The 23,666-nt window shown below is 36.3% G+C and overlaps 1 protein-coding gene across 1 annotated transcript in view; it reads right to left on the minus strand.

Moving 5' to 3' along the window:
* The window catches only part of RYR2 (ryanodine receptor 2), a gene marked incomplete at both ends in the record, with an annotated part of 448,394 nt that overhangs the window by 149,300 nt on the left and 275,428 nt on the right, over window positions 1–23,666 (minus strand). Inside the window, 6 exon segments of the mRNA XM_082481358.1 lie at window positions 618–732; window positions 1,784–2,136; window positions 3,039–3,247; window positions 10,303–10,477; window positions 12,383–12,591; window positions 19,406–19,553. Coding sequence (XP_082337484.1) covers window positions 618–732; window positions 1,784–2,136; window positions 3,039–3,247; window positions 10,303–10,477; window positions 12,383–12,591; window positions 19,406–19,553 — 1,209 coding nt within the window.

The following is a 23,666-nucleotide window of genomic DNA, read 5'->3' on the forward strand; positions in this document are numbered from 1 at the left end:
TAAAAAATAGTATAAAAATAGCCCAAGAAAAGGGGGATGTGAAGGAAGACACCATCGTGGACTTCTGGGACCAGTCAACGGGCTGAGTCTCTCTTCCCCCCCCATAAGGACACTTGTGGGTAAGATTCAAGCACTTGGCTATACCAAGCGCTTCCCCGGGAAACTTAGAAATCTCTATATAGAGTGGTTTTGTAACTTAGCGCTTTTGTAACCGACCTATATTGCTAGCATCCTTAGTATTCGCATGTGCTTTGAAGACAGTCACTATCACCAGCAGTCCAAAAGAACTTGTGTATCTGTTGTTTAAATAAACTGTACTGTGTAGGCAGCTAATCGTTTGGGTTCTCTCATTGACCATGACCGAAGCGAGGCCGTGGTAGTTCATGAGCACAACTGGGCTGAAAGTGCAGTCTGCTATTAGTGTATCCAGAACTGTAACAGTTTAATATATTAAACACGCCTGGGCTGATAGTGGTGAATTGGGCATCACTCAGAATTTAAACCTAGCCTCCCACCTTGGTGAGGAGTGTTAGAATGCAAGGGGGTTTATCTTCTGCCAAAACTACTTTGCCCCTTTAACGCAACACAGCTAAAATAGCAATCCAATGTTACAATACCGTGGAAGTTTGCATCAAATAATCATAGTCGTCCCTATCATCTGCTAGCACATCCTCAGTAAGCCGTGCAGAGTGACTTGTGCTATAATCTGGCTTTGTCCTCCTGAGCATAAATCTGAAATAAAATAAATCAAAATCTATATGAAAACCTGAACATATCAATATATATACACATTGATACATTATCCCTAAATACATTACATTTATTATGCTAGCCCTAAATACATAGTATTTATTACATTATTAATACATAACAGCAGTTAGTTTATTACTTCCATGTAGAATAAAACAAAATAAGTTCTTCATAAAAGAGAAATAGACAGGCTCCTTTTTAAAAGCACTTAGAATTAATTTTGAGTTTAAACTATATATTCAAAAGCTACTTGGAAACTAAACTAACATGACTAAAAAATTATCAGGCTGTTAAACACCTATGTCACATTGGAAGAATGTGGAATCTTAATTTACCTTCATGCATTTAAAAATACCCTACATACGCCCTGATTTATTCTGCAATTGAAATATTTAACAAACCAAGTTTGGTAAAGAAGAGCAGAAAAGGGATGAAAAGCTGCAGTAATATTGTCTGGGTAATGGCCCAGTGTTCACATCTCCACAGCATCATCAAGTTAGGTGTTCTGCTCCTGATTCCATAAGAAAAATTAGGGAGAATGGACACGTCAGCTAGAGAATATTCTCACGATTATTTGGTTCATTGAGTGAGATAAGACACTAATATACATTTTCTAGGTAAAAATCATCTAACACCTTCAGCTTTTTGGAAGCCATGTGAAAAAACATTCCACATCACTTTGAAGACTGTCTAGTTCTGTCAGAATGGATCTCCATGGTTTCAGAGTACATTTCACATGATGATCGCAAAAGACTTCGCAATAAAGCAAATGACAGTTTTCTAATAGCTTGGAAAATGTTTTCAGTTTTCGGTTTAATTTTAATTAATTATATCATAATCACATGAAGGTTAAGTGTCCCGCCTACTATGTTATATCCAAATTTAGGGCAGAACCAGGGAAAAGTCTCTGCAGACCGGACTGGCATTTTCTTCTACTATTCAAGAAACAGGAAAAAAAATAAAAGGGAAAAAAAAAAAAAAAAAAAAACCAAAAAACAAATTTACAAAAAAGCAAGCCAAATGTGCTACTAACCTTTGTTTAAGACGTGAAGGCTTCTCTTGAACATAATCTTTATGGTTATTTAACTCTGGTTTTGTGGCATCTTTTTCTCTTTCTGTCCGGTCAGGAACTAGATGACCATGAGCAGTTTTCATTAGAACCTCAAAATCGGAATCAGCATCATAATCCTCCAAGTCATTCTTCGGGCCAAAAAGACCAGAGCCTGGTAACCCTCCTGCAGCTGATCTGGAGAACACCTCAGCACATTCAATGGGCATGCTTAATCGAAAAAACATGACGTCTGTTTTACTGTTCTGTGAACCAAAGGACTTCTGTGTGACCTTCAGGCAGGGGCAGCTGTCTATGGTGCCATCAATTCTCATCACCTATCGAATGTAAAGATGTAGTTGTTTTGAAGCTGATGCTTTTTCCCTCCTTGTAAATATTCAACTTCTATTTCTAGAATAAGCATCCATGACTTACAAAACTTGCAACAGTATGCTGTCAACTGTCAAACGTATTGTAAACACGTGCTGCCATTTTAATGGGAAACCATACCTATAAGGACTAGAGTTTTTTGTTGTTCCGTTGTTAAATAAAAAAAACACTCACAAAGGAATGCTTTTTCTCATCATAAGTCTTTGCAACATAAATCCAACCCTGCCCAGAAGAACAACACAAACCAACTAATATGTCACACATGAACATATGCAAGAACACAAATCATTTCTTAAATACTACAGTGTGATACACATCAGCTGAAAAAGCTCTTCTTTCATCAATTTCATAGCAATTTCATGGTAGACTTCCAAGGCATGAATTCAGTTTCATCAAGATGCATAACTGATTGGGACATAAGTGTTGATACAGTTGGCTAATAAGTATTTATTAAAATCAAAACCAATTAGTTATGAAAAATCACTTCACAAAGTGTGTGCACCAGAATACGTGGTATCTGTTATGTAGAAGTGCCCAATTTCTGGAAGCTGTTTACAAACATAGCTCTCGCTGCACAAGGAGCTCTTAGTGAGGACATCTTGTCAAATTTGTCTCTGAGAATCTCATGTTTACACACATGACAGATTTCACAGATAAAAAAATAGTATCAACCAAATAACTACATTATTTGCAACTCCACTGAATGTAAGAAATTTGTAACAGGTGCAGGGTTCGTCCAGAATTAGGTAATCATATCACATTAAAATTCTTGTCCGGAAGTGCAAAAGTAGAAACATAACTCAAACATATTCATAGAAGTGTCTAGAAACTTTTTAATAGGATCACAAACCTCAATATGTTCATGACTTTGTGGCACTGGTAGAAACTGAGGGAGCCTTTTACTCAGCCAAATGGTGATGTCCCTGTTTGTATTAACAGCAAAGGGTTCATACCCTTCCTGTAAGCCACAGATAGTGAAATATTTTAGAGTGCTGACATCTTTTCCAAAGTTCATTCTTCCCACTTGAGATGGGCCCAGGCTGCACACAGGTAGAAATCCTTAAAATAAGATGAAAGAACACATGGGTTGTACATCATGAACGTCAGAGAACTGCTGTCTTCCATAACCCAACTAAAAATCACTTGGGGAAAAAAAAAATAAAAAAAATAAAATCCAAAACCCAAACAGCATAAATGCAAGCAGTCATCAATAGCACATCAACTCTTGTGTGTCACGGAACACTGTATCTCAAATATCATTCTGGGAAAAAAAAGCTCTCTAACAGACATAGATCTCTTCATGCAACACTCAATTTACATCACAGAAATCTAAGAGTACTTCAGTGAGTGTCAACCAGCTCTTGGTTAATCTCTCTGCTAAGCTGATAGACTCTTGCCAATTTTACTCCAAGTCTCACTATTTTTGATATTCTTCCTAAAATTCCATCAGTCATGGTATTTTGCGAGAACCTCAAAAATTACTTTGGAAGTAATATAGTGCTTGTGTGTGCAGCTATGGTAGTGAAAAAAAAATTACAAATAGGCACCAAGTGCATGCTGTAGATTTTAAAAAATATTAGCATTAATTAATTAAAAAAATTCATAACACTGTGGCTTTGGATAATGAGAACTGACAATATGATACTGTAGCTTTATGAAACATACAGTAGTTTGGTTCGGGGCTGGTGGTTTTTTTTGGTTTACTTTTGAATCAGCTTCACATTTGTATGCATCTGCTCTCTTACTGTTTCACTAGCACAGGGAACTCATTTGTGACTCCTTTGCACTTTTTTAAAAAAAATCTGTTTGTTTTTTTTTCCTCAGGTTCACCATCACAGTCTAAAAACATAAACAAATCTCTTATTTCTTCAGTGCCTTTTTGAATTTCCACAGCTACAAACTGCTCTTTAGATTCATTTGACCCAGGTATTACCAAAATGCTTTCTTTTGTATCAACAAGAAATCTCTGTTCAATGATTCTGATTCAAGGGGGTGTACCAGGTATTGAAGGGTATAAGGACAAAATACAACTAGTCCCTCACTTTTCTTTAGGATGCTCAGATTAAAAAAAAAAAAAAAAAAAGAAGAAAGGCAGAATATCTGTTCATTATATGTTCTTTAGAGACGAAAGCAAACTCCAGAGCACCATCTACAGGAATGACTGCTCACCAGAGACATGATCAGCCTTCGGTACCACCTTTTGAAGATTTTATTACAGATACACAAGACTGATTATCTTTTGTATGTGTATTAGGCACGATAAATTTAAAACATACACTATTAGTCTTAAATTCAATTCCAGATTTTTACCTTCACAGCAAGGCTCCTAAATCACAAGGCATAAACTTCTCAGAAAACATAGATGATTTAAACAACATGATTGTTGTCACTGCATTTGCAGTAGCAGAATGGACAGACAATAATAAAGCATACTTTCCAACACTAAATGAAACAAAATCGTATTATACAACACATAACTAGGAAAGTTCTATTTGCATATATAGATATATGCTGTGGTAAAGCCCAGCAGCTCTGGCAGGGAGAATTTACTAGGCTCCCTGTTGAGTTAAAGGAACCTATAAGCTGTTGCAAAAGTTTTCAAGCAAAGCCCAAAATCAAAATTCTATTTTCAATAGCCTTACAAATCTCAGCTCATCACTCAAGAACAGTAACAACTTTCTACAGACATCAAGTTTTTTGAGAATGGGTTTTCAGAGGAACAGTTGTGACAGCATGAAACCTCACAATATTAACCAAAAAGGACAAAAAATTTGCTGTAAACCACATAGGTATATGCAGCCTAAAGCATGTGCTTTTCTGTCTGAATCACGTCACCAGTTAATTTCCAATTCTTATTGATGTAAAACATTTTCAAATATTTCCAGGATTTATGGCATGCTCATTTAGAATCTTATGAAGAGTTTTGCTTTCCACATTTCAAAAAGGATATAACAGATCCCCAAATGGCCAATACGAATGAAACTGCTTTCTTATCAGCAACACTTAAAGAAATTAGGATACTTCAGCCTCCAAAAAAAAAAAAAAAAAAGATTAAGGGGGTACAATACATACCCTCATTATGAGTGGCACAGACTAGATGAACAGTAAATGATTTTTCAATGTCTTCCATGACAAAAATTATGATGAAAGAAACTGTTTGGTAGCAAGCCTCAAAACAAAGGACTTCCTTATACACCTCACAGAAATGCTGTGGAATTCTCTGTCACACAGCATCATGGATGCTAAAAGCTCACATTGGTTGAAAAAGTGTTGAGAGACCTTCATGTGGGAAACAAAAAAAAACCAAAACAAAACAAAACAACAAAAAAAAACCCAAACACAAACAAACAAAAATCATCAGGGCTATTCAACACAAAAATACCATGTTTGCCTCAGAAAGCTCCTGAACCAGAAGTCACTGGAGTCTGAGTGACTGTATCACTATCTGCTTAACCTGTTCTGACATGTATCCACAGGCATTTGCTATTTACTTCTGTTGAATACAAAACAGTGACAATAGTGACCTAACTAGAGACTTTTAGTAAAAACGCTGTTATATTTTCATAGGGAAAAAAAAGAGGGACAAAAGTATAAAATAAGTGTTCATAGACAAGGAGGTGAAAGCCAATCAGTTGTGAACATGCCATATCTCTCTATATATGTATGTCTACATTTATTTATATATATGAACAATCGTTTCATGTTTCTGCACAGGCCAAATATTTCATGAAAGGTAGTAGCAAGGTCTATCTCCAGCACCTTGAGAATTAACACATAGCCAGTTCATCTTTACTACAGCCCTTAAATCAAACAGGAAGTAACTATTTCACAAAACAAAGAAAAGGAATAGCAGCTGACATTATGTCCCGGTTTGAGGTAAAACAGAACCAATTTTGTTTAGTAACTTCGCTTCTTAGCTGGGCCTCTCTAACTACTGAAATTAACTGCATATTGTGCAGACAATGTTCGCGCTCTCAGAGCGATAAGCCCAATGTTTACAGCAGATGCCCAGGCATGGGATGCAGAGAGGCTCTGGCTTATACTTATTGCTGTAACCCCCAAGGCCAACCAGCTTTGATATTTGCCCCGTTGGAGGGTCGGAAGCGGAAAAGCATAGTGGGGTCCCACCTGGAGGGAGGAGCAGACAGGACAGGTGACCCAAAACTGACCAACGGGGTATTCCATCCCATCTGCCTCATGCTCAGTATAAAAACTGAGGGATCAAAAGATCAGCTCTCTTCCTTCAATGGCCGACATCTGAGGAGGACTGTTTGTCTGCCTGTGATCCTGATCCTGAATCCAGATCCGTAATCCAGTTCCCGTCCGTCACTGAGTCCAGCCTGGGACTGCCCCAGTGCCAGCCAGTGTCATGACTGTCATCTCGGGAGCTTGATATGGTTTTGTATATTTTTCATTATTTCTTTTTATATTATTATTAATATTTTATTAAAGTAGTTTATTTCCTTCTAAACTCATAAGTTTTTCCTCCTCTGCCTCTCTCTTTGAAGAGGGGTAGAGGGGAGCATCTGTCGGTCCCATCTGGGGTCACTCAGGTCCCCAGTAGTAGATTTTGGCCTAAACCACAACACATTAATCAGCAGAATTCAGCAATCATACATTATAGAAAAAGCTGATTAGATAATTAGATGTAGCCCAAAATCCAAGAAAAGATTATCAACTCTATTCATGAAGACTGAGATGTATACATGACACAAAACTAAATCAAACAGGAATATTTAAAATATGTAAAATATTTAAAATATTACTAATATTTACCCTTCCTAAATAGAATGCACATAACTCTTAATTCTTCTACCTATGCATTTTCCAGTGGGATCAGAAAAAAGATCTCCCCGATAGATTCATTCTTAGACACAAAGCAGGTATTTTATACACACACAAATAAAACATAAATGAGTATTTGCAAGATTTCCTGAAAGAAAACAAAGAAATCCAGAACAAAATTCCCACACAGGTAAAACTCTCATCAATGGTTTTACTCAATCTAGTATTTTCCATCAACCCTGTAACTGCAGCTAATATGGAATCAAGATGACAATCTCTCTTGCCAATACAAATTTCATCGATGCCAGAACAGTACTGTACACGTAGCTAACTCCTGCAAGTAATCGTAACTAGACAGTAACCAGTGCCAGTCCTAATCATTGAAGCACTGCTTCTGTCTCTGGTGAAATTCTGCACTGATTTGCCAATGGTATAATTGTCAGTAAGACATTTCAGGGCTTTTCCGTATCTGGTAAAGATACAGCATCTCATCTTACAGGGAGTGTTCAGATAAGGAAGTTACACATCTTACTATGGAATAAAAATTAACTTTCGGTACTCTTCTCTAAATGGGTATTCAGCCATTTTAGACGTGATAATCCACAGATCCTGTGTAGCCCTTGCATGCTGGGGGTGCATAAAAAAATGATTTACCCATGACCTGGCTTTTAATCTCCTGGTGCAGAACTGAGCTATGGAGCAAAACTTTTATTTTACTGTAGGAAACACCAAATCAAGTAGAAAGACTTTAACACTACCACCAGAAAAGTAACTCTCTAGCATTGCCTGTCACATGTGGCAAAAGCATAGGACAGCAACAATTTTTATAACATTCCCTACTATTGAGAATACAAAATGAACCTCCTGACCCAAACTGTCAAACAGTCACTACAAATAATTCATGCTCACAGAGATCATAACTTGACAAAACAAAATTTAGTTTGCACAGCGTACTTGTTCATATCTACAGTGTGAAATTTCTCTTACACAAATGCATAATAATACACAATTACATTTAACAATTTTACTACTGAGATGGCACCTTTCAAGCTATATATTCGGTCATAATCCCAAGTAGTTTCTCTTTTTGGCAGTACAACCTAAGACACAGCACATGAGCCTTATTAATAAGCTGGTATAGTGCCATATTCCCTGTTCACTGTTCCAAAGTAAATTAAAACTAGGGGGACTGATTCATAGTCAGACTGCATCCTTCAAAGCAGGACATTGGGCTCTGACCAGAAAGTCTAGCTTTTTTCTAAAGTAAAAGGTCTCTTTCTGCAGCAGCACATGGCATGAACGTGATTCACTGATAGAATTGACCTGCAGAAAGGTCTCAATGCTCTTAAGCAAGTGCCATTAACAAAACCAAACTAAAGCCAGCTGACAAAAAAATGAAAGCTCAGTAAGAGTCATATTTAATTTCAGTATTTCATATGTGTATTTGTATATACACACACATACATAGATCCCCCTTCCTCCCCCATGAACTCTACATGAAATACCTATAATATTGACCCAAGCTATTAAATCTGAGATCAATCAGCACATTCCTTCGAAAACACAACAGGACAGCTTATTTCAAAGGCAAGCTCTTTTCTACAAACACAACACTAGAGGAAGTTAATGTGAATTAAAAGGATATTGTGAAAAAACTGAGAGGCTTGACATCGACATTAAGTCTTTGACATGGCTACCAAGGCCTTCGGGCTTCATGTCAAACCACGAACTACTTTAGCAGTTTCAGACTCAGCAGACATCAGTTTAAATCTGAACCTGCAGCTAGAAACAAGTACCACGAAAACTACAACACTGTGATTTCATCAACTTTGACATCAAAACAGTGGTCAAACTATCCTCAGAATTTCATGGAATTTCTGTTTCTCCCAGAATCCCTCATTCCTCAATGGGATTATACTGCCTAATAACTGGAAAACCATTACAATTTAATGGCAACAGGATGATTTAATGCTGATACCACCAACAGTAAGCCAATTCGTGCATCCTTTTTCTTCATCATGTTAGCACAGTATCTAAGGAAATCTGAAGGCAGTAAAGTAACAGGCATGAGTCCAGAAAATCGGTGGCAATGATCTCATTTTAAATGAAATAAAATTATCCCTAATTCATATGGTATGACAGAAGAAGGAAAAAAAAATTCTTCTTCCAAAGCACTCCTGAATGTCAAATACTCTGAAATCCAGATGAAAGTAAAGTGGTTAAAATTCAAGTAGGGAACTGCCTAATTAATAAAATTCATACTACCCTTGGGAATAGGGATCAGTAACCCAAAAGTATAATTTGCAGCTTTTACTGTTCAAAAAATTTAACAGTATCTCTCAGACACAGATGTATTATTTAACACATGTATAATATATATGACAGAATATATGTACCTACAACAAATGAAAGGGAAAGATTAAAGCTGAAACAATTTTTTTACATTACCATAGTGCAGAAATTTTAGGCAGTTATCTACATTAATGTAATTTCTTACCCTTTTATGTACCTATTCACACACATGTAATTAAATTTATAAACAAAAATACTTTTGTGGTATAGAATCAATCTGGCACCTGAAACAATCTCACAATCTCTGCCAGCTTTTGCAATCTCATAAGCTACGGCTTCATGGTAAACTAAAACCTGCTTGTGGACTCTGAAAGCTGCACCAAGAACACAACAGGCACAAAACTCAATCTGCTGGTTTAGAGTTAATTAAAACGTTTTGGAGGCCAACTTTGTACCAGCTGGCGTTATCCTGGATCAGGTGTCATTCTCCTCCTAGAGCTAAAACAAAACCTTAAAGCTGGCTTAAACTCCCTACCATATATTCTCACTAATTTGACTGAAATTTGACGGTATTTCAGTACTTGATCTAGAGAATATTTGATGTCCTTGTCCATGGCAGAAGGCTTGGACTAGATGATCTTGAAAGGTCCTTTCTAACCCAAACCATTCTATGATTCATTCTATGATTCTGTTATACCATATGGTGACCTGCTGCAGTGCAGTTGAAATGTCAAAGGTCATGAATTTGAAACCCCAGACGCATCCCTGCAAAATAGTCAAAAGGTCTGATCACAAAAGATGGCTGCAAACTTCACCACAGAAAAAGGCCTTGCCTCATCCTCACACCCAGCATGTCTCCTTTCCAAAGACTTGATACTAATCAAACAGAGAAAAGGACAAGAGGTAGTTCCCTGGGTGGGGGGAAGAAGGGTGGAAGGGGGGCAAGATAAACAAGAAGCAAAACACATTAAAGGAAAGCCAGAGCAAAAGTTGCGCAGCAACAGCAAGTTAACAGCACAACGTATTACAGTACTTACCATCACCAACCTCGAAGTCTTTGAATGCAAGTTCTGAACCTGAGTCATCAAGCAGAATTTCACCATTTAAGGTGAACATCATAGTGTGCTCATTCATGTCAACCATACATCCAACAACATCTCCCGCCAACCAAGAGCGGCCAAAATGCTCATTACCTTGATGCCACCGCTGTGCCTGAAAAGGATTTAAAAGAATGTAAAAGACTAGTAGTGACAATGTATGTGTTCCTCACTCCTTTAGTGGTACAACTGATAATTAGCCTCCTCAATTAAGATGGCACTAAAATTAACACTTTCACAGCATATCATTCCAAAACAATGCCTGTAAGTACTCCAAGTTGACTTTGAAAATGGAAATCCAACTATTAACTTCCTGCAAGTACCTCTCACATCAGTATTGCAAAATGTTGCTAAATGAGGTAACAGGGAAAATTACTATTTCAACATTTTAGTAACAAGTAAGAGCATGGCTTGCTTTTCTGCAGAAGCTCCCTGAAAGACTTGTAATGAAAATAGTATGCTATCAATTACAGCATTAAATAGCTGCTTCACAAACTTTTTTTAAGCAATTGCTTTTATTGAATCTAGTACCCTACAAATTCATTGCTTCCAAGCAAGCTTTATTGATTCTTTAAGTATTCTAAAAATTTTATTTATAAAATAAATAAAACTTCCTGTCTGTGGACGCGACAAGGAGTCTGAGCTTCTGACAGATCCCCAAGTAGCTGAGGGCAAGATTAATAACTCCTATGAGTGACCTTCAAGTCAAAGACTGCAAAGGCTTTGGATGGGGTTATGGATTGGAATTCAAATAAATGAACATCTATTAAGAACTACTGTAACGGGCCTAAAACAAAGCAGTGTTAATAACAAATAGGTTCCTTATTCATATATTCCATCACAAGTAGATTTTTATCCATCCCAAAAAACCCTACGAAACAAATGAGCCCTTCTGTGTATTCTGAAGGTCAAAAGCTCTTCTCCAACCAAGGAGAGAACCCATCAAAATCAAAGACAACAAAATAGCTTTGTGGATTGAGACCTAAAGGTCAAAACCTTAGATTCAGAAGACAAACTATTACACAGCTATTCTAGTAAAGATACAGGAATTGAATAGTTTACTTAAGCCAATCAGATATTTTACAAAAACAACTGTTCAGTTCTCTTTTTAAGGTATATTCTCGTGTCGTGGGAAAAAAAATAAATTCCAACAACATGAATAAAATACAGCTTGAGAGCTTGATCTGACCAGGAACAGCCAGGAATACCATTGATTTCTGTTACATATTGTAATAGTAACAAAGGAATTTTAACACTAATAAAGGAAATGAATTCCAACATCAGATACAAGAAAGATTTCAACATGAGTCATCAGTAGCCTGAATAGCAATTATGGTTTGCATAGCAGTTGCACTTGCCTTCATACTGAAATAAAAAGTTTTAATGAGTCATTTAATCTATTCTGATGAAAATCAGTAAAATATGAAATAGTTTGTTTTCCTATATATTGTTACTACTAGATTTCAATCTGTCATTGTCTTAATGCAGAGTTAAATTTGAGCAAAAATTACTGGTTCTATCATAGTTCATTTACTCTAAACTGTAAGGATTTCCATGAAAACCTAGGTCTACTCTTTGTAACTTTTACATTCCTATAAAAAACTTGTATTAAAGTTTGCCTCAAACACTTACTGCTAATAATCTTAACCATATTTATTCCTTAATGGCACTTCTTATAGAGAGGAAAACAGAGTAAAAATATAAAGAAATGATTCATAGGTAATTACAGGTCTGCCATTATTTTGAATTTGAATAAGTCACTTAGATTTTTCAATATATACTGTACAAATACTGTGAAGCTGTGAAAAAAAACCATAGAAATACCAAACTATAATAATTAATTTATCAGGTGATATTGATCCTCCTTATTCCACTTAGGCCCTCTAAGAGAGAGAGAAATAATTTCATAAAAAACAAATGAAAGAGAAGGCAATTAAGTTGAGGCAATGACACATGGAATAAGATGCAAAATTAAAAGTTTTGCAATCCCTCATATTATTACAGATAAACATATACAAACCTTAAAGCCATCAAAAACAAAAGCTTCTTCGTCTGAGCCAAGTTCCTGATCCGGCAGACAACCTGGCCTGGTCCAGCCAACTCTCATGTCTCCTGCAGTAACTGCCTCAAACTCAAAGTACCATTTCCCAGCCTTCACTGCGTAAGTCTTTTCTGTACGGAAGATCCTGAATTTTTCCATTATCCCACTGCATACATCCAGTCTCATCGCTGTAAAGTTTAAAAAATATAAAGAAGTAAAGGGAAAAAAAAAAAAACCAATGCCAAAAGTTCTGTATTCAACTACTGAGGAATGCAGTGAAAACGAAAGGCAAAGGAATCTCTTTGAGCATAGGCATGCAAAGAAGAAAGTGCCTGCAGAACATCCTTATGGGGAAAGTGCCCTTGCCTGTTCTGGGAAATCAGCATGCTTGGGTACCTCTCTGAAATGACTCTACACTAATTCTTCCAGCATGGGGGGAGGAGGGGGGAACAGACGGGATGGAGAACTTAAAAGTCTGAGAGCAGTTACAGGGCTACAATCCTCATTGGGATCACAGAAACATGGTGGAATAACTCACATGACTACAGTATTGCAATGGATGGATACATGTTTTTTAGGAAGGACAGGCTGGGAAGATTATGAGGAACAGCTGTCCTTTAAGTGAGAGAGAAGCTGAAATGCATGGAGAACTGCTTTGGGATGTTTCAGGAGCCAGTTCAGAATTTATGTGTCAAGATATGCAGGCAGACCAATATGGGTGCTGTAGTGGAGTACCCCAGGGATACTACCCTCAGACACAAAACTGGAAAGAGCAGCTTGACACACCAGATGGTTGTGCTGGCATTCAGAGAGACCTCAAGAGGCTGGAGAATTTGGCTTAGAGTAATCCCAAAAAGTTCAACAAGGGGAAATGCAGTCCTGCACCTGGGGATGAATAACCCCAGGCAACAGAATACACTGGAGGCTGAGCAGCAGGAAACCAGCTTGGCAGAGAAGGACCTGGAGAACCTGGTAGACAAGTGGAACATAAGCCAGTAATGTAGCCTCGCATCAAAGAACGACAGAAGTATCCTGGACTGCATAAGACCTTGCCAGCAGTTTCAGGGAGGTGACCCTTCCCTTCTATTTGGGACTGGTGAGGCCACATGTGGACTTATGGGTCCAGTTCTGTACTCCCCAGTGCAAGAAACACACAGATTTACTGGAAAAAGTATAGCATGGGGCCATAAAGATGAGTAAGGGGCTGAGGCATCTTTCTTATAAGGAGAGGCAGAGATAGCTGAGACTGTACAGCCTGGAGAAGAGAAAGCTCGGGGGGGTGGGGAATCTCATTTATGAGTATAAATATCTGGTGGGAGGGAATGAAGAAAAGAGAACTAGACTCTTCTCAGTGGTGCCCAGTGACAGCACAAGAGGTAATGGACACAAGTTAAAATACATAAAATTCCATCTGAACACAGGAAAACCTTTTTACTGCAGGGGTGGGTCAAACACTGGAACAGGTTGTCAGAGAAGCTGTGGAGATAAGCATAATGCATCTGGACGTGGTCTTCAACAACCTGCTTTAGCTGACCCTGCTTCACCAGATGACGTCAAGAGGTCCCTCCCAACCTCAACAATTCTGTAATTCTGTGAGCCGGGCTCTCAGTTATTTTAAACAAGACAAAACCACCGAACATACAAAGCCCAGCAAAATGCAGACTATATTAATCTTCCAATCACCATAAAAGACAAAAAATTGTCTTTAAAACAAGATTCCTCAACTAAGACATCTTCTTTACCTAGACACTGTGATCAATTTACCTAATCTCATTTATAATCTAAAAGTCAGATTTCTTAAGTATATCACTGTTATAAAATTTTATTACTATATTTCTTAGTTATTATAATAAATAGAAGGAAGGTTGCAATTTAGACTTTTTGCAGAAAAAATGGAAAATGGAGGATAGGAATCTTGCATGGAGGATAGCAAGTCTTGCATGAAGCTTTAATAACAACAACAAAAAACCCAAAGAATACTCCTGCTTCAGCAAAAAATATATTAAATTCTGTCAAGATAAAGGGCAGGAAGTCTGGAAAGAATAAAGATGCCCTTAAGAAGGGCATAAAAGTAGTGTTAAAGGCATATCCTGTTCAAGGCAAGGCAAGCTAATGTTCAAGAACAAAGAAAAACCTAGTCACAGCCAAAGTACTATCTAGAAAAATATTATTTAGCTAGTGAAATAACAGAATTAACAAGACACCAAGTTTGAATTGTGTTGACTATTCTTTATTCTCTCTCAAACAGTTGAAAAGATAGTCCGATGATTACCAGATTTCATAATACTGCCTTAAAAACTGCCACTTCTCACTTCAAAGTTGGTTTGTCAATTGTCAAGCTGAGATGTAGAAAAAGAGCTTGTTCACATTTCTTGTGTAGTGCAATAGAGTGTAAAATAACATTAACAGCTGTGTGGAAAGAAAAGCTTTCACAGACATTCATTTGGTTAAGTATCTGTAGCATGATCATATGTGCTTATCTCATCATAGCTTACTATGCTTCATTCAAAAATTCTCTTCATTGTAAATGATTCATAACGAGCTAGTTTAAGAGTGTTTAAGTTAAAATTCACTCTTTGCCAGGTAATTATAAGTATCTTTTCTCAAAGACCAAAATGGCTACATGAAGAGTTTCAAAAGAGGCTGAAGTTAAACTTTGACCCATTCAACTTACTCCTTCTAAATGTATTCACTAATTCTCTAACTCCATGAAAGAATAATGTCATAAATAATACTGAAAAAATGTAAGCTGGGTGGTTATTGGGCTGCTTCAGAGAAAGAAAAGAAACCTCAAGGGAAGGGTAAAAATGTAAGCATGTTATTCTGTGTGCTCCATAACAGCAGCAGATACAAGCTTACTTTATGCCTCCCATTTCTGCTTTATAATATTTGTGGAATGTATAAGCAAAGAATTTTAAAGGGAGAAAAAGTATGTTGGTACATGTACTGCTTTGAGACATATAAATAAATTATTTTCTTCTTTTTTCTTGACAACTAACAAACAATAAGGTTTTGGACTTGGATCTCTAAGCTCTTATCCAACTCTCCATTTATCCATCCCATGTCTCTTGTGGGTTATCCTGCTCCTTTGCTCCCACTTCCACTCTTTTCCTGTGTTTTCCCACTATCCATTCCAGATCAATCTGCTCCAATAGAAATGTACTTTTGTTTCTGCCATTCACAAAAACACAAATCTTAGACTTACCTACTTCTCTGGTTTTCTTCTTTCCCTCACTGCACTGAACATACTGTCTTGAAAAAATGCCTTTATTGATTCGTCTACAGCTATGTGGCATCCACCTACTACCTGCGGAAAAAGTTCTCAAAAATTGCCTAAAAATATTACTTGAATACTACTACTATTCATGAGCCTACTTGGTGCTGTGGAGATGGCCATTCCTAACATCCTTTCAAACACTTTGAATCCTATCTTCTTTCTTCTTTCTTTCAATATTTTGTATGAGTATATACTGAGTTTTCCCTCACTGAGCTGTCTTTCACTACTCTACATATTTTCTTCATGTAGTATCTTCCGCTAAAGTAGCTTCAAATACAACCTTGTGTGGTGAGCGCATACAAATTTCCCTCACTGTTTCTTGCTTTTTACACAGTCCTACAGTCTGTTTCTGACACTTCTTTCCAAGGCCTCACTATCAATTCAAACCATAAGATAGGCTGAAATGATAAAAATCACACTTTTAAAAGATGAAAACATTTCACAAATCACAAGACGTAATGCTGAATGAAACCCTTGATTTTTCTTCCTTAAGTTTTCTCAACTACTCTATTCTATGGTATTTTATACAGTTTTCTCTCCATTAATCAAACAACATTAGGAAGAAATTTTTCACTTTGAGGGTGGTAAGGCACTGGAGCAGGTTGCCCAGAGAAGTTGAGGCCCCATCCCTGGAGGTGTTCAAGGCCAGGCTGGACGTGGCCTTGAGCAACCCTGGTCTAGTGGGAGGTGTCCCTGTCTATGGCAGGGGAGTTGGAACTTGATCTTTAAGGTCCTTTCCAACCTAAACCATTCTATGATTTTATAATGATTCTATGATTCAGTGATCACTCTGACTCTTTTTCTCAGATTAGGAAAAAGAATGCCTAGAGCACTCTGGATCTTTTTCCACAAATTTGTAAGATATAAAAGCCTGTGCAGCCTTTGAAAATTCAGTATTCTAATCTGATCACTGTAATTCCGCCTCTTCCTGAGTTTGTTATAAGCTCAAACACGTCTGCACGTATCTGTCTGTTTGTTAGACCATGTTAAGAACATCTCCCTTTCTCTTCTGTTTTCTCAGCCACATCAGTGTTCACATTTCCAATATTATCTTGAATAGCCTATAAAATCACATCCCTCAGAACTTACTTCTCACGCCACTAAATGCCTGGTTTCAGTTAGGTCAGGGTCATTAAGTTTCCTGTGAACAACTCTGAACTCTGCCATGTAATTCTTTATCAGTAAAATCTTCTCTTTGATGGTCTACATAATTAATGCCTTAAAAACACTTTTGAAGACCCTCAGTACATCACTTATACGGGAGACAAACAAAGCATGGGAACTGAGAATTTGTTGTCTTTTTAGCTCCTAAGTAACCTACCGCTTTCTAGATTGTAAGTGATCCCAAAAATACAGCTGCTGTGGGAAACCAGTAAGTAATAATACTTAAAAAATAAAAATAATCAATAGATAATAACACATAAAAATGATGCTATAGAGCTTGGTAAATCAATGTTTAAAATAAAATTAATGAACAGAGATGCAGAACACCACTAGAGGGCTCTAAATCCTTTAATAACAGTATGTATTTTGGCTGATAAAAGGGGATCCCTATGACGTTTTATGCAGCTCAAAAACGTGAAAGACTCAAACTGTAAAATCTAAATCACCCAAATGAATATAAAAATCTTTTGGTGAATGCCATCCTACTCTTTGCCTAAGAAAGACCAGTTTGTAAGATACTGTTCCTCAGGTCCTTTCCTCCAGAAATTCTGCAACAGGATTGATGACACCTTTCAGATTCAAGGATTGCAATTGTGTTCTTTACATTTCATTAGTAACTCCATGCACAGGACTAGCTCAAGGATCTCTGCATCATGAGGAAAAAATAAAATTTTCCACCAGTTCATTCCTGAGGAAAGGCAAGGGCACATGGTTCTCAGAGCTGTAAATGAGAAAAGGGGCTTAATATTGTTCAGTGGGATTGGGAGGAGATTGTGGAAAAAGAGCTTGCCGTCCCTCCCTCTCACCCCGCACCACCAGACAGTCCCTTTATCTTCACAAGAGGCAAAAGGCTTCTATACCAGCCAACCCACCTTCTCAGAACCAAGCAGAGGCCATGCTCACTCTCTCTATCCAGCATCTCCTTCCCACAGTGGGAGGGGAAGAAACTGCAAGACTATGCAGCAGCTTTAAACTCTCCAGCCGAGGCACAGGCAGATTTAACAGTGAGACCATGGCACTTGGCCACCAATACAATCTACTCCACTAAGAAACAGACTGTTTTCCCCATTTAGCAATCCAGCCTTGTTACATGCTTACAGTATCAGTGATGCCTCAAATTTAAAAGTGTAATTTAATAGCAGTCTCTCAAAAGCTGAGGATCAGAGCACGCACGTGCTTTGGAGAAGAAATTGAAAATGACAGGTTCCCCGTGTGGGTTTTTGGTACAAGTTAGATCATCTGCAGAAATACTTTATTGAAGGTCTGTGGCCTAAACAGGTCCAAAATTAACAATACTATCATTATATAAAGCAGGAAAAATAATAATTTATTAATCAGTATATTGATAGGATAACAATTAGACATATTTCTCAATTTTTCCACACTTTGCTGAGATTATAAGGATGTAAGCTTCAATTTCGATTTGATTATTCTATATTTCCATATCTCCAAGTGAACTTCTAGAATGTGATTGCAGAGGGGTTATATCTATTATGCTACCATTTCCTTTCTATATGTGTAATTAGTGCTCCAGAATGACAGTGCAGTATCAAGAATATCCCTCTCATGCTCCGTCTTACAACTTTATCTCAGCATGACAGAAAAATGTTGTTTTAAAAGCCAAAATCTAAAAGATAATTTATTTTATTTGTACATTATGTCTCCTGATTTATTTAACCGTCTTAATATTTCATGTTCTGCAGTTACTGAGGTACGTTGTGTACTGTTACTTTAAAACTTATTTATTAAAATTTTATAGTTTTCCATTTTTTTTCTGTTTAGGATGTCTCAATTCAAACTATATATGCTGAAAATACTGCCTGGAGTATCAATAAAGTTTTCAATCTAGCAATGATGCAAATTCAAAGAAAACATTTGTAAGAAGTGAGTTAAAATTCACTTATACTGTATTCAACTTCAAAGACCCAAGAAAGTCCAGGAAGATTAAATACTCTAATAAGCTGTCTAATTCTAGACTTGCAGATTCACAGAAATCTGGTTTGTAGGCATTTTTCTTTGAAAATTTCATCTTGTAGCTTTAGGTGTTTAAATACAAGACTCTACATGAACTGCAGAATTTATTATTTAGAGTTAAAATTGTAGGAATGTAGAATTCACATCTATTACATTTACATATGATCTTTTTCTTAGCAATTTTGTTATTCTGTCTTGAAAAAACAAATATAGTACTAATTTTAAAGTTTTAAAACAAAAACTTAATTTTAGATTGGGGAACTTCAGGTATTAATGCACAGATTTAAAATATAACCATATGTTTTATTCCCTGGCATGTAAAAATGTTTAATTTTGTAATTCTTCATTTGAGGCCACAGGACAAGAAAAGGAAACAATAAGAAAAGTAAGATTAAAGGGAAATTTAAGCAATAGAAGATGGAGAAAAGCCCCTATTAGCTTTGGAGACACAGTACCTGTTCAGATCGTTTTATTGGACCAACAAATCTAGGAGTGGAGTGGAATATTCTAATTTTTCTTTTTCTTTTTGGAGAGTGAGAGAGAGAGAGAGAAAGGGAGAGGGAGGAACAAACAATAAAATTAATTACCATGATCTTGATCAGGAGCTTCCAGGTTGTAACCATAGCCGAGAAGGGTGCGGACTGCTTCCCGAAGACTGTCTTTGTTTGACTTCTTTGTTCGATCATCCAAAAGAGCATAAGGTACAAGGCGAGGATTTCGTCGATTTTTCACATCCTGCACAAGTATGAAAAATTGATTCAATTTCAGAAACTGTGCTTTGTCTTAAAGACAAAAATGTGCTATAGCAGCAGTATAAAGGTTACTATTTATACCAACTGAAATCACGGAACTGCAAATACAGCAAGGATTCAAAGAAGTTGCTATAGTCTAGAAACTAGTAACAACACTGAATTTACTAAAAAAACAAGTAATATACAAATAAACGAAACTGCGTAGCTTATACCTGCGTTCATTTTCCATCAAATTTACTTAATGGGAAAACAATTCAAACAAGAATGAGGATAAATGTGAACAGTTTGAAAAGTCAAAGGGATTACATTTTGTAGCTACCATAGCAAGAAGCTTGTACATAACTAAAGCTCAGACATGTTACTGTACCACAAATATACAGGGGTTTTAATTTTTTTTAATTATGGCACTAAAAAAGGTAAATAAAAAAAAGAATAAACAATATATAAACAAAAGAACAGGATAACACACTACTAATAAAGGAATATTAATACACGCAATAATCATAAATAATAAAACACATAAGCCTGTGCCTTACTATGTTAAATACTTAAAACATGCTTTTAAAAAAAAAAAAAGTCTTGTAAGAATATGATTAATGTGCTTAATCTGCAGAATTTTTGTAATAGGTAATTTTCTGTAACCTCTCCTCCATCTGAAATTAATGTATTACTAAGGTTTAATTGTTGTATTTTAGGTTTATTAACACAACATTGATTGGGTTTTCCCCTAGTGCAAAATTATCTTATTAGAAAATATTGTTTAACTGAATTATTTATATGGCTAGCGTAATTTTTAGTGACTAATAGAATTGCTTTCTTGTCTACTTTTTCTTCTCACATCCTGTCAGCATTTGTTGGCAGTGAGAAACCATACAAAGAACTCCCCACCTTCTTCCTAGTATCTTATTTTTTGGAAAAAAAAATAAAAATTATAGACTGGGCATATAAAAAAAAACCCCACACTTGCTGTTTGTTCTCTAAAGTACAAATACCAAAGACATTGACAGGCTTTTATGATTGGTCAGACAAGTAAGTGCAAAACCGATGCCTTTTATTTTAGAAAACAGTGCCTACAGTGAAAGTATTTTATTTCTTTTATAGAATTACAGTTCTTCTCTTAAGCATCTATGTGGGTTTCATTCTACCTTTGCAGGCAGAAAAGAAATAGCACATCCATTCTGACAAATACTTGCAGGTATCTTTTGTTGTCCTTTAAATGCTTAGATACAAGGCTATCTGCCTTCTGCCTTATCGTGGTGAGTAAACACTACAGTGCAATTATTAAGCAGTGGTTGATGAAATCTGGTCCTACCAGTGATCCTTCTAGGAGGAAAAATATTATTGGACAAGCATTACCTACATGCTAAAAGGGCTAACAGAAAGATAAAGATAATTCATTGCTGGGGACACAAATTTCTGCACCATATCAGCTCTAGTTATATTCAGTGGGAATGACAGGGACAGGGCCAACCCAAGGACTATTTGAGGGAACTACTTCCCATATTTATTCCAAACACTGAAGCTGACATCCCCCTTTTCCCAACATTTAATTTGGTAGATGTAGAAAATGGTTGTTTCCAGAACATAATGGACCAAAAAAATGTTGAAGTAAATGTTATAAGGAATTATTATTTGTTATAAGAATAATCGCATTAACATCAGAGATGAAACACCATGCGTTTAATTATTTATCATGGAAAGGACAAAAAAAGAGAAATAATTTCCTCCGAAACACTGTATGTCCAAAAAATGCTTTCTTTAAAAATATGAAAGAGAAGTTTGGATAACAATTACGTAACTTCTTATCCATGATATACACTTAGACTAATGCACTGGTAATGCTATAGCAACCATTAACACACATTAACATATTGGCAAGGAGCTCATAACAATGTATGATAATGAAACACAGTATAAGTGTTTTTAAAAATGCCTAAGCACAAAATCAGAGTGAGGAAAAATAAATCAAAAGTATTAAACAGACTCAATTTTACAGGTTTTTTTCTCCTTAGGTCTGATTTTATTTAACCTAAACCATTCTATGATTCTATGAATATTGTGATCTTTTTCGTCCATTCAAGACTTCGGCTACTTCTTTAAATATGAATACAACGGGGGATTTTTCTCTTAATAATTTTGGGGTTTTTTTTTCCTATGATATGTTTATCTAAGTTTTGAATGTTTAACTTATTGCTGAATTAAGAACTGTTGTTGTTATATTATACTAACAATCTTCTGCACCTCTGTGGTTTAAGTGTAGCTAATCAAGAGAATGATCCTATACAGTGATTGAGCTTTGCACAGTCACAATCAAGTCAACAAGAAAACTGATTAGCTAGAAGCGATAATTTTTGAGTACATTTGCAATTCATGCATAGATTTAATTCCTCCTATTCACTACAGAAAACTTATTGTTTTGCATTGTAGACTGTTATAAGAAGGAAAACTCAGCCTAAATTTTAATTTTTTTGCCAGAATTTTCCAGGTTTGACAGTCTAATGCTTCATCAGAAGACTGTGTTTTGTATAGAGTTTGTCTGGCAATCACTTGTTCACAGCATCATTCGAAAGAAGAAGAAAAGCAGATCTCCTCCAGAAGACAAAAAAGCCCTAGAACTTAAGCTTGTTGACAAGATTCTGTTTCAAATGGTTTGAGCTGGGTAGCATACATGAAGTTTATATAATTCTTTGGTTTTGAATTTAGAACCTATCATATCACAGGAAAATAAGAAGGCCTATATACTTTGTTACACAACTTTGTCTTCATTTAATGTGGCAAACATTGCATTAGTCATTCAGAATTTAGTTTGGGGTTACTTCAGTAAAAAAAAAGAATTACAACCATGAAAAGTTGGAATGCCTAGCAGAACGTACCTTGGCTATAAATGGAAGGAACTCATAATAAATAATGTTAAACTTGAGTGCTGTAACACTGACCATGAAAAGTCAGTCTTACTTTATACAGTGTACACTACAGGTTTTGCCATATACAGCAAATGATAGGCAAAGAATTATTTAAATCGGCACACATATACTTATTAGTAGGGTATAAATAGATCTGAAATAGGGGATAATTGATCAACCGTGGCAATATAGCTCTTAAAAGTAGTAGGAAAGAACTCCAGAAAAAATACCTATACGCATACGCCAACAAATACCAACAAGCTTTTTAAAACTTCCATTACAGGTAACGAACACTGCTGCAAAATAATTCACAGAGGAAACACATTGGAAGCCAAGAGGTGCAGAACTGCATTCATTCCTCAGTGAGTACATGATGTGTATATACTTGACCTAGCACTCTCGATCTAGCAACTGATCTTGCAGCTTGCGTAGACAGGTATCATGTAAGATTAAGAATGAAAGCAGTGTCCATACTGTCTACAGCAGCATAGAAAACCATAGTCAAATTCTATAAGCAGTTCTAAAAGAACGAATTAAGAGATACACTGTGTGTAATAAAGTTGTAATCTTCAGAAGTAATTTAGTAACAAAAACCAAAGTCTTATATAAAGCTCTAAAAGACACCTGAAATGATAAAGAATAACACAGTTTTCAGAGCTATAAATGTGACACCACAAATGTATGCACTGCTGGGCTTTCTGAAAGCTCTGAGAAGTTCAGAAACAGCACAGATCACTAGACTAAAAGGAACAAAAAGACACCAGAAACATACATAAATAAGTGCCTATCAAAAAGAAAGACAGGAAAAGACTGAAAAATAAAAATACAGAGTAGGAAGAGTGCAGGAAAAACATGATAATAATTTAACGGGATCATAAGTTTTGTGATTTAAAGTGTTAGAGCTGTACAGATACATATTCTGTGTGGTACTGAAATGATTTTGTTCTCATAACCAAGGCTGTTAAATGACAAGCACAAAGCAAATGTATTTCAGCACATATTCAGTGAGACAGACGTGCTGTTGTTTTCCTAGCTTCGTTTGCACCATTAGAAAACACTCATTCCACAGCTGTGAACTGATTCCGCTTGCTGTCATTTCTGTGGATCCTGTACTTCCACAAAGATTTCTGAGCAATTGCCACAACAAATGCTACTGGTGAGTTTGCCAGCGATGCTGTCAGAAACCCAGCTCA

Source organism: Vanellus vanellus (assembly GCF_965231255.1).
Source record: "Vanellus vanellus genome assembly, chromosome: 3".
Classification (NCBI taxonomy): Eukaryota; Metazoa; Chordata; class Aves; order Charadriiformes; family Charadriidae; genus Vanellus; species Vanellus vanellus.